The sequence below is a fragment of the Lutra lutra genome, chromosome 6 (genome assembly GCF_902655055.1).
Source record: "Lutra lutra chromosome 6, mLutLut1.2, whole genome shotgun sequence".
Classification (NCBI taxonomy): domain Eukaryota; kingdom Metazoa; phylum Chordata; class Mammalia; order Carnivora; family Mustelidae; genus Lutra; species Lutra lutra.
In genome coordinates, this window is record NC_062283.1 from 63,121,082 (window position 1) to 63,135,744 (window position 14,663).

The following is a 14,663-nucleotide window of genomic DNA, read 5'->3' on the forward strand; positions in this document are numbered from 1 at the left end:
AGTCTGGAAAGGGCAGAAGTCTATATGGAGGTCACCTACGGATGAGTCCTTGGCTGAGGGTTGGGCTGCACACATAGAGAGTAACACTCCTCAGGGAATGGCTGCTAGGGAATCAAGAGTGCTACAGAGATAACTCAAGTCCAGCCAACAGTGCTAGAGGACTCTGGACTTCTTGTCAAGGCAGACATCCAGCTGATTCAACACAAAGGTTGTGACCATGTGTCTTGAAGACTTCTTTTAGATCTGTCCTAATGAGGGGTGAGGGAAGGCTACCATGACCTAGCATAGGGTGTGGAGCCCAAATGGGATAAGGCAGTGGCGGCAGCAGCGAAGAATGGTTGTATGTAAGTAAATCATCAAATAAAAAAATTTTTTTAAAGATTTATTATTTATTTGACAGAGACAGAGAAATGGCACAAGCAGGCAGAGGGAGAGAGAGAAAGCAGGCTCCCCACCCAAGCAAGGAGCCTGATGCGGGACTTGATCCCAGGACCCCGGATCATGACCTGAGCCGAAGGCAGGCCGCTTAAACCCAGTGAGCCACCCAGGTGTCCCTCAAATAAATATTTTTAGGATAATGAGAATCAGATTCATCAGAGACAGAAGTTAAAAATATACAAAGGGAGAAAACAAGAGAGAAGGCTGTGCACTGGACTGGACTAGAGGAGATTACTGCAAATGCATGATTTTCAGTTATTTCTTTCAATATGTATCTAAAGACATCTATAAATTACAGATCCACTGAGATGGCCTGGAATTAGTGACATACCAATAGCAACAAGCACACCTAGTATTTTATTTCTTAATACTAATGTCTACTGAAAAGGAACAAGGCTTCCCTGAAGAATACTGATTTCAGATCTTGGGGCAGAGAAAGTTCAAGATGTGCCCTAAACATCTTGTGATAGAACAAGAAGTGTTCAAAAATGATGGGGATGTGAAAAAGAACAAAGAGACAGCTTGAATGGCCTCCCAATGTCAAATACAGAACTATTTGAACATAAGAATGGGATTCCATGGGGCGCCTGGGTGGCTCAGTGGGTTAAGCCGCTGCTTTCGGCTCAGGTCATGATCTCAGGGTCCTGGGATCGAGTCCCACGTCGGGCTCTCTGCTCAGCAGGGAACCTGCTTCCTCCTCTCTCTCTGTCTGCCTCTCTGCCTGCTTGTGATCTCTGTCTGTCAAATAAATAAATAAAATTTAAAAAAAAAAAAAAAAGAATGGGATTCCATGAACATATACTGAGATAAATAAATGAATAAAATGAATGTTTAATAAGAAACAGGACATTTAATATCTTAAGAGTACCTCCCCACAAAATACTTACTGACTACAAAGAGTAAAAGAGTAACTTCACAGCAGAGAAGTCTTGCCAACAGCCCTTTAATCAAGCGATCAAAATTATTATCACTAGTTATCAAACAAATCAAAATCACATGCTACTTGACAGGGTAAAATGAAAATGAGGACATGTGATTTCTGTGATATTCCTGTGAAAGATGCAACCGAACTCCAACATAAAGTGGGCCAGACAAACCTAAATGGACATTTAAAAAATAACTGGCTTGTAATCTTCAAAAGTATCAAGATCATGAAAGTTAGAAAAACAAAACAAAAACCACACCAAAACAACAAAAAACCCCGAGAAAACATTTCAGATCAAAGATTAAAAGATATGACATTCAAATACATGTGTTGAAAATGGACCTTTTTGCTATAAAAGACATTAGTGGAACAAGTGGATCTTAGGTTCCTCGTCTGTACATCATGATGTTAAACTAAATCTATTGCAAACATCAATAGAGAACTCAAAGAAGTTTTTATAAAGACAAACAAAAAACTGAATCTAATAGTATTTCAAAATATAAAAAGACCTCCACTGGTATTCTTTTTTTTTTTTTTTTAATATTTTATTTATTTATTTGACAGAGAGAGATCACAAGTAGGCAGATAGGCAGGCAGAGAGAGAGAGGAGAAAGCAGGCTCCCTGCCAGAGACCCCGATGCGGGACTCGATCCCAGGTCCCTGAGATCATGACCTGGGCCAAAGGCAGAGGCTTAACCCACTGAGCCACCCAGGCGCCCCTGATGTTCTGTATCTTGACCTGGAAAATAATAACATGAATATTTGTTTCATGATTATTTAATAAGCCATATATATTTGTGCAGACTTTCTTAATATGTACATATTTCATAATTTTAAAACAAAAACATAAAAGTTTCAGGAAAAAAAGTAAAAACGAGAGCCTTTTAGAAAGAAAACTACAGTATTTTACCTGCAAGAGTATGTAGGTTCTCCTACTTTAAAAACACGACCACAAAGATGAGAAGGTTTGTTTGCTTGTTCAAGTTTTGGAAATCCAAATGCAGGATCTTCACCACAAAGGTACCATTCCATTGGTCCCAACAAAACATGCTGTGCCAGCATGTCCTCCTTCTGTGGAAAAGGGTTGGGACCCCTGCAGTAGATTTTGGGTACATAGTGGGCTAAATGCTGGTACACTTCTCTAGTGAGGTCAGTTGCTTGCAGCCATTTCTTTAAAAAAAAAAAAAAAAAAAAGAAAAGAAAAGAAAAAAGAAAAATTAGGTTTAAACAATGTCAAACTACTAATCTGGATAAACCTACTACATATTCCTTTAGTACAAAAACAGTGATTAAGATAATCACATAAATTATTTTGTTGACTTAATTCATAACCATGTTTTCTTTCCAAAAGGGTAAAATTCATTTAGAACTTTATTAAAATGCCACTATTTAAGAATTCTACTTAAAGTAAAATGATCCCTCTCCTCAAAATTACTCTTGAAGCAATCTTCTGTAGGCAGTTATAGGAAAATGACCACAACAAATCATCATGTAAGACACAAACCATTATGCCCATCTGACTTCCATTCTAACGCTTTGCTCAAATGATACACTGATTGTGATTTGGGTTCTCATGTCAGTTTGCTAACAGGAAGAGTATGCAATGAACATGAACTGCCTTACACTATGCCTACTTACACTTCTCATTGATTAATAAATGATATACCAGTCTCTTATGAATAGGAATCTACGAGGGACTTTGTTCTATCAATTACGCCTTCTTTCCCTGATCAACCACTCTGTAAATCCTTTCCCCTTGGCTCTCCCTGCTCAAAAACAAAAGCTACTTTTCTGTCCCAAACTCTGATGTCCAACTACCTGAGATAATTAATCTCCTTTCAACTGAACTAGAGCTGAGGTTAATAAGATGACTTTTGGAAAGCCCCTAGGGATGGATACCTGGTTGCCAGGGGAACATAGCATGTGATAAGAAGGTTGGAAATAATAGCCTCCACCCCCAACCTCAGGGAGGGGAGAGGTGTTCCCTGTTGAGCTAATCATTAACGGCCAATGATTTACTAATTATGTTTACATAATGAAGCTTCCATAAAAATTTCTCTGTTGGGGTTCAAAGAGCTTCTGGAATGGTGAACCCAGAAGGGCTGGTGTACCCAGATTCAGCATGGAAGCTCTGCACCCCTTCCCACATACCTTGCTCTACCCATCTCTTCCATCTGCTGTTTCTGAGTTGTATCATTTTACAATAAAACAGTAATTTATTAAATAAACCATTTCCCTGACTTCTGTGAGCCAATCTAGCAAATTATTGAACCCGAAGAGGGGGTCATGGGAACCCTCAATTTGTAGCCAAGTCAGAAGTTCTAGGTAACCTGAGGACCCACTGTTTGTGACTGGCATCTTAAGTGGTGAGGGGGTCAGTCTTGTGGGACCGTGACCTTAATCTGTGGGATCTGATTCTAATTCCAGGTGTATGGTGTCAGAATTGTAGGACACCCACTTGGCGTCTGTAGGGAATTAGAGAACTGCTTAGTATGGGGAAAAAACTCACACATTCAGTGGCCACAGGTATTGTTAAGTGTAGAGAGAAACAGAAGAAAGTTTCTCTTGATTCAAACACCAACTCAATAAGTCTAAAATTGAACTTATGATCTCCACTACCCCTTCTCAAAAACCCATTTCCTCCACTTCCCTATTTTAGATACAAGCATCTACCTAAGTAACCACACCAACATAAAGTGGGCCAGAAAAACCTGAAAATCTTCCTTTATCCCCGTTAGTCTTGCCCTTGTACAGCCCATTTTCCAAACTCACTACCAGAGTGATTCTCGCAAAACGTCAATCTGATCATGTCATTCTGCTTCCCCTTGCATTTAGGATCAAGTGAAGTCCCTGACAGGATCTATAAGGTCCTCTGCCTCTGTCATACTTGTTTCCTCCACCTGACCTGTAGTGCTCTTCTCTCTGCTTTACAGGTTATTTTCTACTCATTCTTCAGAACTCCATGTTTCACATTCTCTAAGATGCCTGCTCAGCCCATTCCTCATTCCCACCACCCGTTCCCAGTTCCCCTAGGTCTAAAATAGAACCCAGCGTCAGTGGGCATTTAGTAAAATCTTTTACCAGAGTGACTATAAACATGTTTATACTACTTACTATCATATGCATTGATACTGCAGAAAGATGCTACTTGTGGCTTTAATGAAAGCAGAGATAATAGATCCAGGCCTGCAATCTCTAAAAACCAAACCAAATAAGCCCTAGATAAGGCATCCTTCAAACCACCTTCTTTCCTTTCCATTTTTACTTCCTTATATCTAAGTCTGTTCCCTGTATTGTCATCGATCCCCATCAATTCTGTCTGTATGTTTATTTATCCCCCATACTGCTTTGTGTATTTGCCACTTATTTTGGCTCTAAACCGGGCAAAAAATTTAAATCAGAATACATGAAAGGACTCACTTCTACAAAGATGCAGTTAACAGAGCTGCTAACTCACATGCGCCATGTTTACCTATGGATTACAATCAAAGTTTACATTACATCCTTGTTAAAAGAGTTTACATTCTAGTAATGTCTAACACAATAAGACAACAGTATAAGGTCTTTATTTTTAACTCTTAACTTGTACAGTCTTTACCCACTTCCTTCCTTCTAAAAATAACTATATAGAGAGAGAAATTTTAAATATTTCTGAGGTGGTATATATCAACTTTCTAGTCAACTTCATATTTTCATGTGTACTAAAAATGTAAAAATTTTGTTCGTAAATTAAAGGACTGAACTGAAGCTTCTTAGGGAGCAAAGTGAAAAAAGTTTTTATCCTGAAGAGAAACTATCTTTTTCAAATGTTACCAATTTAGTTGTTTGCTTTATGCAAGGAGAAAGACTAAACTACTCTTAAAAGCACTTCTTGGGAGATAATCCCACAGGATTAAGGATTACCTCTCTTTAGAGAAGTGATTTGCAATCAAAATTACACACACACACACACACACACACACACACACACACACACTTCAGCAATTATAAAAGGATGAGTTTAAAAAAAAAGTAGTCAATATATAAGGCAAAGAGTCATCAACCAATAAGCAACCTAAAATCTAATTCTCTGGGCTAAAAAATACCTTTTGGCCATATCTAAGGATAAATGCCCAGTTTTTCACCCATTGTCAGAAACCCTATTTCAAAATCTGAATGAAGATAGTAAAATTATCCTAAGTAACTTCTTTCTGGATAAAAAAGCTTTAAGACTCAAAGAATTCACTCCTATGATGCTAGAAAGTTACACTTCAGGCAATGTTAATTTACAGCACATTTAAAGGTTTTATTTTAACAACAATTTTTGTTTTTTTATAGTTTATGTTCCCATTTTCTTAAAACCACTTTTGCAGCATTTTCATCCAGGGAGAATAAAAGGTGATAATTTCTAAAAGAAATTATATGTTTTGTGGCTCCAACAACACTGATGGGTCAAATCTGTTCATAATTTTTTTTTTTTTTTTTAAAGTAGACTCCATGCCCAACATGGGGCTTGAACTCATGACCTTAAGATTAAGAGTTGTATGCTCTACCAAAGGAGCCAGCAAGGCACACCCTGTTCATAGATTCCTTAAACAAAAAATTCAGAAACTAATATCAACTTTTGGTTAAGAAAAAAAATCAGCATTCTTATATGAAATATTTTATATAATACTAACTACATGTTGTTATATATTTAAATTATATCACTGTAATACTTGTATATTGTTATATATAAAATATTACTGTATATAATATCTGCTGATAATATATCACATATTAGTAAAGCATTTCAGCCTGAATACTGTTTGTAATATATTATTATAAATTACTAAGAAGATATAAATATCTGGTTTATTTATTCATTTTTTTTTTAAGATTTTATTTATTTATTTGACAGACAGAGATCACAAGTAGGCAGAGAGGCAGGCAAAGAGAGAGAGGAAGGGAAGCAGGCTCCCCGCTGAGCAGAGAGCCGGATGCGGCTCGATCCCAGATCCCTGGGATCATGACCTGAGCCGAAGGCAGAGGCTTTAACCCACTGAGCCACCCAAGTATCTGGTTTAAAAAACACAGACATATGCTTCAAATTTAAAATCACCTAACAGATTTGAGATCTGAAATGGGCATTTCAAACTTCTTTAAACAACATAAAAAGCAAAGTACCTTTATATGAGAATTCTATACCAGAAATACTGAATTAGTGACTGGCAACAGTATAGATTTAAAAAAATTGTAAAGAGAAACTGAGCAGGAGGAAAAACTTTTTTGGCCACCTTTCACAATAATAGCTCATATTTCTCAAAAGAATAAAATCAATAGCATTTCCTCTCCTCACTAACATAAGCTAACGGTAACTGTTTCTTCAACAGGAAAAACTATTGATTTCTAACTTGGTTGCATGTTAATATTTCAGACACTTGTGGCTGTCACACCAATGTGCACAACAAAGTAATAAGCACTATCTTATTAGAAGTCCTCCATAAGGGAAGTAAAGAAACTGTCAACTCATTCCACTAAAGTAAACATGTTATGACAATGTTTCCAGGAGCTTTCCTTTTTTGAATGCTAAATTTAAGCCTTGGAATAGAGAGCAAGTACGATAAACACAAAAATGAAAGAATCCCTAGAGGTTAGCCTTTTCTTACAGTATCTAATTATTATTCTATACCCAATTAAAACCTTCAACCTTCAACCACATTTGATTTGTTTTCAAACAAGAACCACCAACATGTAAGTTAATTACAAAACAATAATCACTAGTGCTGAAATGAAAATTTTAAGATTATATTAAGAAAAATTTTAAACAAATCATACTGAGTTCCAGAAATGAAGCATTCACAAATCAAAATAATACAGAAAACTCATAATAAAAGAAAAAAAATCGAATTTAAAAATAAGCAAAGGACCTGAATTGACACCTCTTAAGATGTATAGTCAATAAGATCATGAAAAGATGTTCAGCATCAACAGTCATGAGGGAAATACAAATCAAAACTACAATGAGATACCACTTTACACTCAACAGAATGGCTATAATCAAAAAGATATAGGGTTGGAAAGGATACAGAGAAATTCACTAGAACCCTCGCATACTGCTGGTTAAAGTTTAAAAGGATGCAGTCTCTCTGAAGAACAGTTGAGTGGTTCCCCAAGACATTAAGCATAAAACTACCAGAGAACCAGCAATTCTATGCCTGGGTATATATGCCCAAGAGAAATTAAAATGTATGTTTCCACAAAAACAAACACAAATGTTCACAGCAGCATAATTCCTAATATCCAAAAAGTGTTAACAACCCAAATGTCCATCAACTGATGAATGGATAAATAAAATAAGGTATAGTCATATAATGAACTATCATTTGGCAATTAAAAGGAATGAGGTATTGATATACGCTACAAGGATGAACCTTGTAAACATTTGCTAAGTGAAAGAAACAAGTCAAAAAGACAATCATATTGTTATGCTTCCATCTACACGAAATTTCCAGAATAGGGGTGCCTGAGTGGCTCAGTGGGTTAAACCTCTGCCTTCGGCTCAGGTTGTGATCCTGGGATTGAGACCCACATCGGGCTCTCTGCTCAGCAGAGAGCCTACTTTCCCCCTCTCTCTACCTACTTGTGATCTCTCTCTGTCAAATAAATAAAATCTTCAAAAAAAAAAAAAAAAAAGAAAAAGAAATTTCCAGAATAAGCAAATCGATGGCGGCAGAAAACAGACAAGTAGTTTAGTTGGGAGTTTAAAGGAAAACAGAAGTGACTACTGATAGGTATAGGATTTCTTTTTTGGGATGATGAAAATGTTCTAAAATTGTAGTGAACGTCGCACAACTGTGAATATACCAGAAACACACTAAACTGAATTTATATATCTGAATTATGTATAACACTATCAAAATTTAAAAGCAAAAAGTATCCAATACAGACATAAAACTCGACATAAAACTTCTATAATGCATATGTATTTTAGGTTTGGGGAAAAACAATATATGTACTTCTTAAGTCACAATCATCCACTAGAACACATGATAATAAAATCTGTGCAGTAAAAAATGTAGATAGACTCAGGAAGCGCTGGGAAAGTCATATTGTTGTGCAATCAATTCTACCAAGAAAAGGAGAAAACGGAGAAGAGAGGGCCACTTTAAGATAACTGATAAGCTTACAACTATCACAAGAGCGCTTAAAGGCTTTATTTGTGAGGATGCTTGTCAGGATACACAAAATAACAAAAATCCTTCCTCCTTTTAATAGAAATTTAAAAAGCAGTGGTGTAATAAAGTGTGGGAAAAGCTTATCAAGTAATTTTAAATGGATGGATCCCACAAATTACCAGTAACAAAGGTCTAAAGGCTGTAATTATTGCTTTGTTTACCTCTAAAATTTACTTTTAACTTGAGAAAAACTTTATTAATTCATTTCAATTTGTGATATAGAGCTGTCTGTAGCACAAGCTGAAAGAACAGCTGTAAGTGTTAATGTCATTTTAACTAAATACAGACAATTTCTCACAAAGTAAGGGCAGGTTATACAGCTGGAAGAGCCTTGTATTTTAATATTAGTGTGCATCTTCTTTAAGGATTTCTGTTGGTCTTTAGACTAAATATTTTTTCATATTGTTCAGAAAGCCATTCAAAAGTAAACAGAACAAAAGTAAAATGTGGCTCAGACTGTGATCTTCACAAACTCAAATTAATAAATTTTTATGCTTTTCCCTTCATTTCTCCCTCTGCATCTGCCTGAGAATTTCCCTGAGCAAGAATCATTCCACTGCCCTCCAACACCATTTATAACTGGTCTTCACAGGAACTTCAACAAGTTGGTGAAACTCCCAATCACTTGATAGCTTGCACTTTCAGAACTGCAAATATAAAGCACACAGCCTGTATCGCTGGGCCAACACACACATAATTTGGTGGTGTAAAAATAACACTTTGAGGTAGACAACAGATTAAAATATCAATATGGGTACTGACACAGTGACAGATTGGGAATTGCTGTCATTCTGACCATTTTACTGTTTACTTGTAACACTTTTTCTTTTTTCACATCTCTTAGATAAGGGATGAAATCCCTCAGGTTGTTGCGATATTAAGGAGGAAGTAAATGAAAACAGACCTACACTAAACAAGTTGGTTTCAAAATAAAAAAAATTGCAGAGTCATCATTCAACAACATATTAAACTCTTCACCTCTACTCCTGTCAACTGCTTCCACTCTGCCTCTAGTGTCTTCATCAAGTCACACAAAGAACTCCTCACTGACCAACAGCTCCAAAGGGCCCCACTAAAATTTTGTTCCTAACATTAGAGTTGTTGACAAGCGTTCAAAGGTCCCTCCCTCTCAATTAAGAATTAAGCTTCTTAAATCGGAGACCTTAGAGGTGAGGCCTAGGTTGTTTTGGTCCATATAACCATCCTGGACAATTTGTTCTAATGGTGTTCCCTGTCCTTCTTGAGCAAAGATGCCATCAAGTTTATTAAAGTAATCATTTTACAACTCTGCTACTTACAAGAGCATATTCATAATACACTTTCGTTACAATACTGGGTTTGAATGTTTAAGTTTGGGATTTAACTGCTCCCACTAGGCTGTGACCAAAACTCACTTTATTGGTTTCTATTTGTTGAAAGCTGCTCTCTCAAAGTTACATAAACAATTCTTTCCACCCAACTAAACCCAAACTCCTAAAAATTATTTTTTTACTCTCCCAGCCTCCACTATTGCTTTCTCACACTCAGTAAACACGCCCAGACACTACTTCCGCACATTCATCAACGCTGTCGACTGACCAAACCCGTGCAAAAATGCACTGAACAGGGGATGAAGGGAGAACAGCGCCGTTTGCATCCTCTGGTGCCCAGGGCAATCCCAGAACAAAGTAGGAACCCGGTTCGGGTAGCAAGTTTCGGTGGAGGAGGCATTGCTCCGCTAATCTGCGGAAAGGAATTAGGCAGATGAAGTAGAACGATTATACCTCCAAACCAGGAAGCGTCTCCCCTTCCCTCTTCCAGGAGCTAGCAAAAAGGGCAAAGGCCCTCGTGCTGAGGACCTAATGAGAGCTTGGGGGCAAAAGAGCAATAGTGGAGGAGCTGTCGGTTCTCCTAGGCAGAAAGGGAACGCAAAGGTGGCTGGCGCCCAGCACGTCTCTGCCGCCTATTAGAAGATAAAGGAAGGAAGGAGCGGGGCAGGCACGGTGGCCTCCCCGGGCCGTTACCCACAAGGCGAGGACAGAGAGACCGGCGAGGTCGTAGCCCCAAGTCAGGGCAGGGCTGCTCCAAGATTTCCAGGAGTCGGTTCCTCCCCCGGGGCGCGGCCTGTGAGGGCCGAAAGTCCCCGCTCGGGTCTCGGCACTCACCCCTGCAATCTCCTCAGCCGAACATTCCAGCAAACTCCGGTCGATGGCCTGCACCTCGGGCTCCAGCTCCGACGCCATCTTCCCTCCTCCTCCTCCTCCTCCTCACCAGCGCTGACGCCGCTACGGCCGTCCCGAGGGCCGCGGCCTCGCCACAGCCCTGGCTGCCGAGACTGCCACCCGTGCCCCAGGCAGTCAGTCCGGAGTCGTCCAGGCGGCCACGGATAGGGAAGAAGAAGAGAAGTCTGAGGTAAGCCGGACAGAAGGAAAAGCGGCCTCCTGCGCTCCCTCCGGGCTCGGCGCCCAAAAGTCAAGTCACTGCCTCGTCCTGGCCCCGGAGAAGGACACAGAGAACCCAGGACCTGGCACTCTCGCTAGCTTCTACCGCGTCCGGCACCGGGAAAGGGGCAACAACACCCAAAAGAGGAAGCAGAGCATTCTGGGAGCTGTAGTCCTCCGCCACACGGCCGGGAAGCAGGTGGAGCCCTTGTAGGGTGCCCCACGAAGGCATTTTGGGAGTTGTAGTCCATCTTTTAAGCAGAACATGGGCAAATGGCAGCTAAGCGGGCGGGGCTTTCCTGTTCTACTAGAATCCTGGGAAGAGACTGGCGGAAAGAAGCCTTCACCTGGGAAGAAGCCGAAGAGCAAGACATTGTGGGAACTGTAGTTTATTCCCTCAGTCTATTTGTTCCGTTTGTATCTGCAGATCCTAGAACGGTGCCTGGCACGTGGCAACCGCTCAAGAACTTTTCAAAGCCTGACATAGGTAGACAGATAATCGTGGAAAGAATGGAAGAATCACATTCTATTCCCATAGTTCTATGGCCCTGTCATTCATCATGCCCTCATCTTTCAGACTGTAAGTGAGGTGGACATTACCCAGATTCTTTGAGGGTTTGAAACATACTTAAACACTAGGCAAGAAAAAATTTCCAAGTAATTTAGTTATGGCCACTCATCTCAAAGTTTATTATAAATGTTGCTGGAAAGGAGAAGTAGCCTGTAAGCCAAATCTATCAAGATTTACTCTTGATAGGGACATTTTATAAAAATAGATTAGGTACAAAAGAAAATTAGGTTAGAGGTAATTAGGGTCTTGACTGACAGGTGAATGGGTTTCTTAGAACAAGTCTTCAGTTCTTTTAGAGTTTATCAGAAAATTGCTTACACATTTTATCAAGCATGCTAGTTAATTCCGAGAGATTGTGAATTAAGCGGGGGGGGGGGGGGGGGGGGGGGGGGGGAATCTGACCCAATCCAGTCCTGGGGAATGTTTTTGTTTTTATTGTTTTAATAATAATATTAACCAAATGTCTTTTTGTTTTTGCTTTTTTGATTAGGAAATAAAAATTACCTCATAGTTCACTCTATAGTTCAAATAAGTCTTGCTATGCTTTTGAAAATAAAAGATTAGAAATTCAACTTAACAGGAATATATTTTAAAGGTTTTATTTATTTATTTGAGAGAGAGAGCAAAAGAGAGCAGGAAAAATCACACATGAGCAGGGGGGAGGGGCAGAGGGAGAAGAGGAAGCAGGCTCATCACTGAGCAGGGAGCTGGACTTGGGGCTCCATCCCAGGACCCCAAGATCATGACCTGAGCCAAGGCAGATGCTTAAATGATTGAGCCACCCAGGTGCCCTGGTAGGAATATTTTATTTATTTCTCTATTTATTTTTAAAATAAGGCTATGCCCAACATGGGGATTGAACTCACGACCCCATGATCAAAAGTCATATGCTCCCCCTACTGAGTCAGCCAGGCGCCCATGTAGAAATATTTTAAAAGGAAAAATGAGGGGTGCCTGGGTGACTCAGTTGGTTAATCATCTGTCTTTGGCTTAGGTCATGATCCCAGCATCCTGGGATCAAGTCCTTCATTGGGATCCCTGCTCAGTGGGGAGTCGGCTTCTCCCTCCATCTCTCTCTGTCACCCTCTCCCACTTGTGTGTGCATGCTCTCTCTCTCTGTCTCAAATAAATAAATAAAATCATTAAAAATTTTTTAAAAAAGAAAAATGAAAACTACTCCACTTACTCCCAGTCCCTCCTCCCCAAAGAAAATCATTTTTAATACTTTCTTATTATTTGATCTAAAAAAAAAATACATATATCTAGATAGATATCCAGAATGAGTTACCTGAAATGTTGTTCTATATGTTACTTTCTTTTTTATCCAATTTCCTTGACTGTTACTCTACCTAGTCAGAGTCAAACTGGAGGAAAACTGGGATTGTTACAACCTGGAAGCAAAGGTAATGCCTCTTTAAGGGTCCTAACATAGAATTAAAGCCATTTAAATAAATTGTAAAGAAAATGTCTGCTGTTAACATTATTTCCTTCCTTCTATTATTTTTAGATTGATTTCAATATTTTTTCTAAATTCTTGAGTTGGGTGTTTGCTATTAATATTGCTCTTTGTTTCAATATATACATTTAAGGCAGTGGTTCTCAAACTTAAGCATGCATCAGAATCACCTGGAGGTCTTGATAAAATACAGATTTCTAAATCCCACCTTCAAAATTTCTAATTCAATAGGTTTTGGGTGGAGATAGAAAATTGCATTTCTGTCAAGTTCCTGCGTCATCCTGCTGGCCTGGGGGACCAATTTTAGAACCAAAAGATTTATTAAGGCAATACATTTCCGTATCTACTGCTGTGACTGCATTACACACATTTTGGTATGTAGTGATTTCATTATCATCCATTGCTAAATATTTTCTGATTTTATTATGATTTCTTCTTTGACCCATATAGTATAGGTTAAATTTTTCAAATATGTGTGGTATTGTTATTGTTGTTACTGCTTTCTCATGTATCATATTGTGGGGAGAGAACATGGTCTATATGATGTACATTCTATAGTATAAAATGACATTTGGTTTGCAGACTAGAGTATATGGCCAACAAATTCTTCAAAGCCATTATTTTTTCAAATATTACCTTCAAATATTTCTTCAGATATTACCATTCTATTTTCTCCTTCTGGGACTTCTGTCTGACTCCCTTTTCTATTCTCTATTAATCTTTTTCATTCTTCCATACTTTTAAAAAAAATTTTATTTACTTATTTGACAGACAGAGATCACAAGTAGGCAGAGAGGCAGGCAGAGAGAGAGGAGGGGAAGCAGGCTCCCTGCTAAGCAGAGAGCCCGATGCGGGTCTCGATCCCAGGACCCTGGGATCATGACCTGAGCTGAAGGCAGAGGCTTTAACCCACTGAGTCACCCAGGCGCCCCACATCCTTCCATACTTTTAACTGTCTGTGCTGCATTCTGGATATATCTTCTAGTATGCAAACTCTCTCATTAGCTGTGTCTAATCCGATATTGAACAATCTGCTAAGTTATTTTCAGTGATTTCCTTTGTCATTCCTAGAAATTATATTTAATTCATTTCAAAGATTCTTGTTCTTCTTTCATAATGTCATGTTACTTATGTATGGTTCTAAATATTTTTATATCTCTCATACTTTTAAATAGGCATATTCAGTATTCATTAGATTGTTGTAGTTATGAAGAACTTGGGAATCTAATCTTACTTTGTGTGTTTATGTGTTAATCACTTAAATGATTGTTTCCTTTCCACTTTGTAATTATGAATTTTGAGATCATCTTCATTAAACATTAGCCATGAGAAACTTGAGAGGCCTCTGTTGAGAGCATGTACTTTCAAAGTGGTTTTGCATTTGCCTCTGCAAAGCCAAGCATTCTAGAAGCATCATAAACTCAGGACCAGGCCCTCTGGGAGTATCATATACGTAGGGACCAATTTTTATGTCAGTTTCTTGTCTTGGGGTTCCCTAATAATATAAATTCAATTGTGTGACCTTGTCCCTGTTGGTAAATTCTTAAGGGAGAATACATTTTCCTTCTCAGAGTCAAGGTTAAAATCTTCCTTGTCATTTCCCTCTTCAGGTCAGTGTGAGTTTTTCTAGTCTATGTTTTCACTGATGTTACTTTCC

At 38.7% G+C, this 14,663-nt stretch overlaps 1 protein-coding gene across 7 annotated transcripts in view; it reads right to left on the minus strand.

Annotated features, from left to right (window-relative positions):
• The window catches only part of UBR2 (ubiquitin protein ligase E3 component n-recognin 2), a 126,555-nt gene extending 115,302 nt beyond the window's left edge, over positions 1-11,253 (minus strand). For 2 of the 7 annotated variants that reach the window (XM_047732584.1, XM_047732585.1), the window contains exons 1-2: positions 10,704-11,243; positions 2,274-2,533 (exon numbers count right to left, since the gene is read on the minus strand). In XM_047732584.1, coding sequence (XP_047588540.1) covers positions 2,274-2,533; positions 10,704-10,781 — 338 coding nt within the window. In that variant the 5' untranslated portion in view covers positions 10,782-11,243. Of the gene's footprint in view, positions 1-2,273; positions 2,534-10,703 lie in introns of all 7 variants that reach the window. The other 5 variants (XM_047732582.1, XM_047732583.1, XM_047732586.1 and 2 more) reach the window with 3 other exon arrangements.
• Between the last annotated feature and the right edge of the window lie 3,410 nt (positions 11,254-14,663).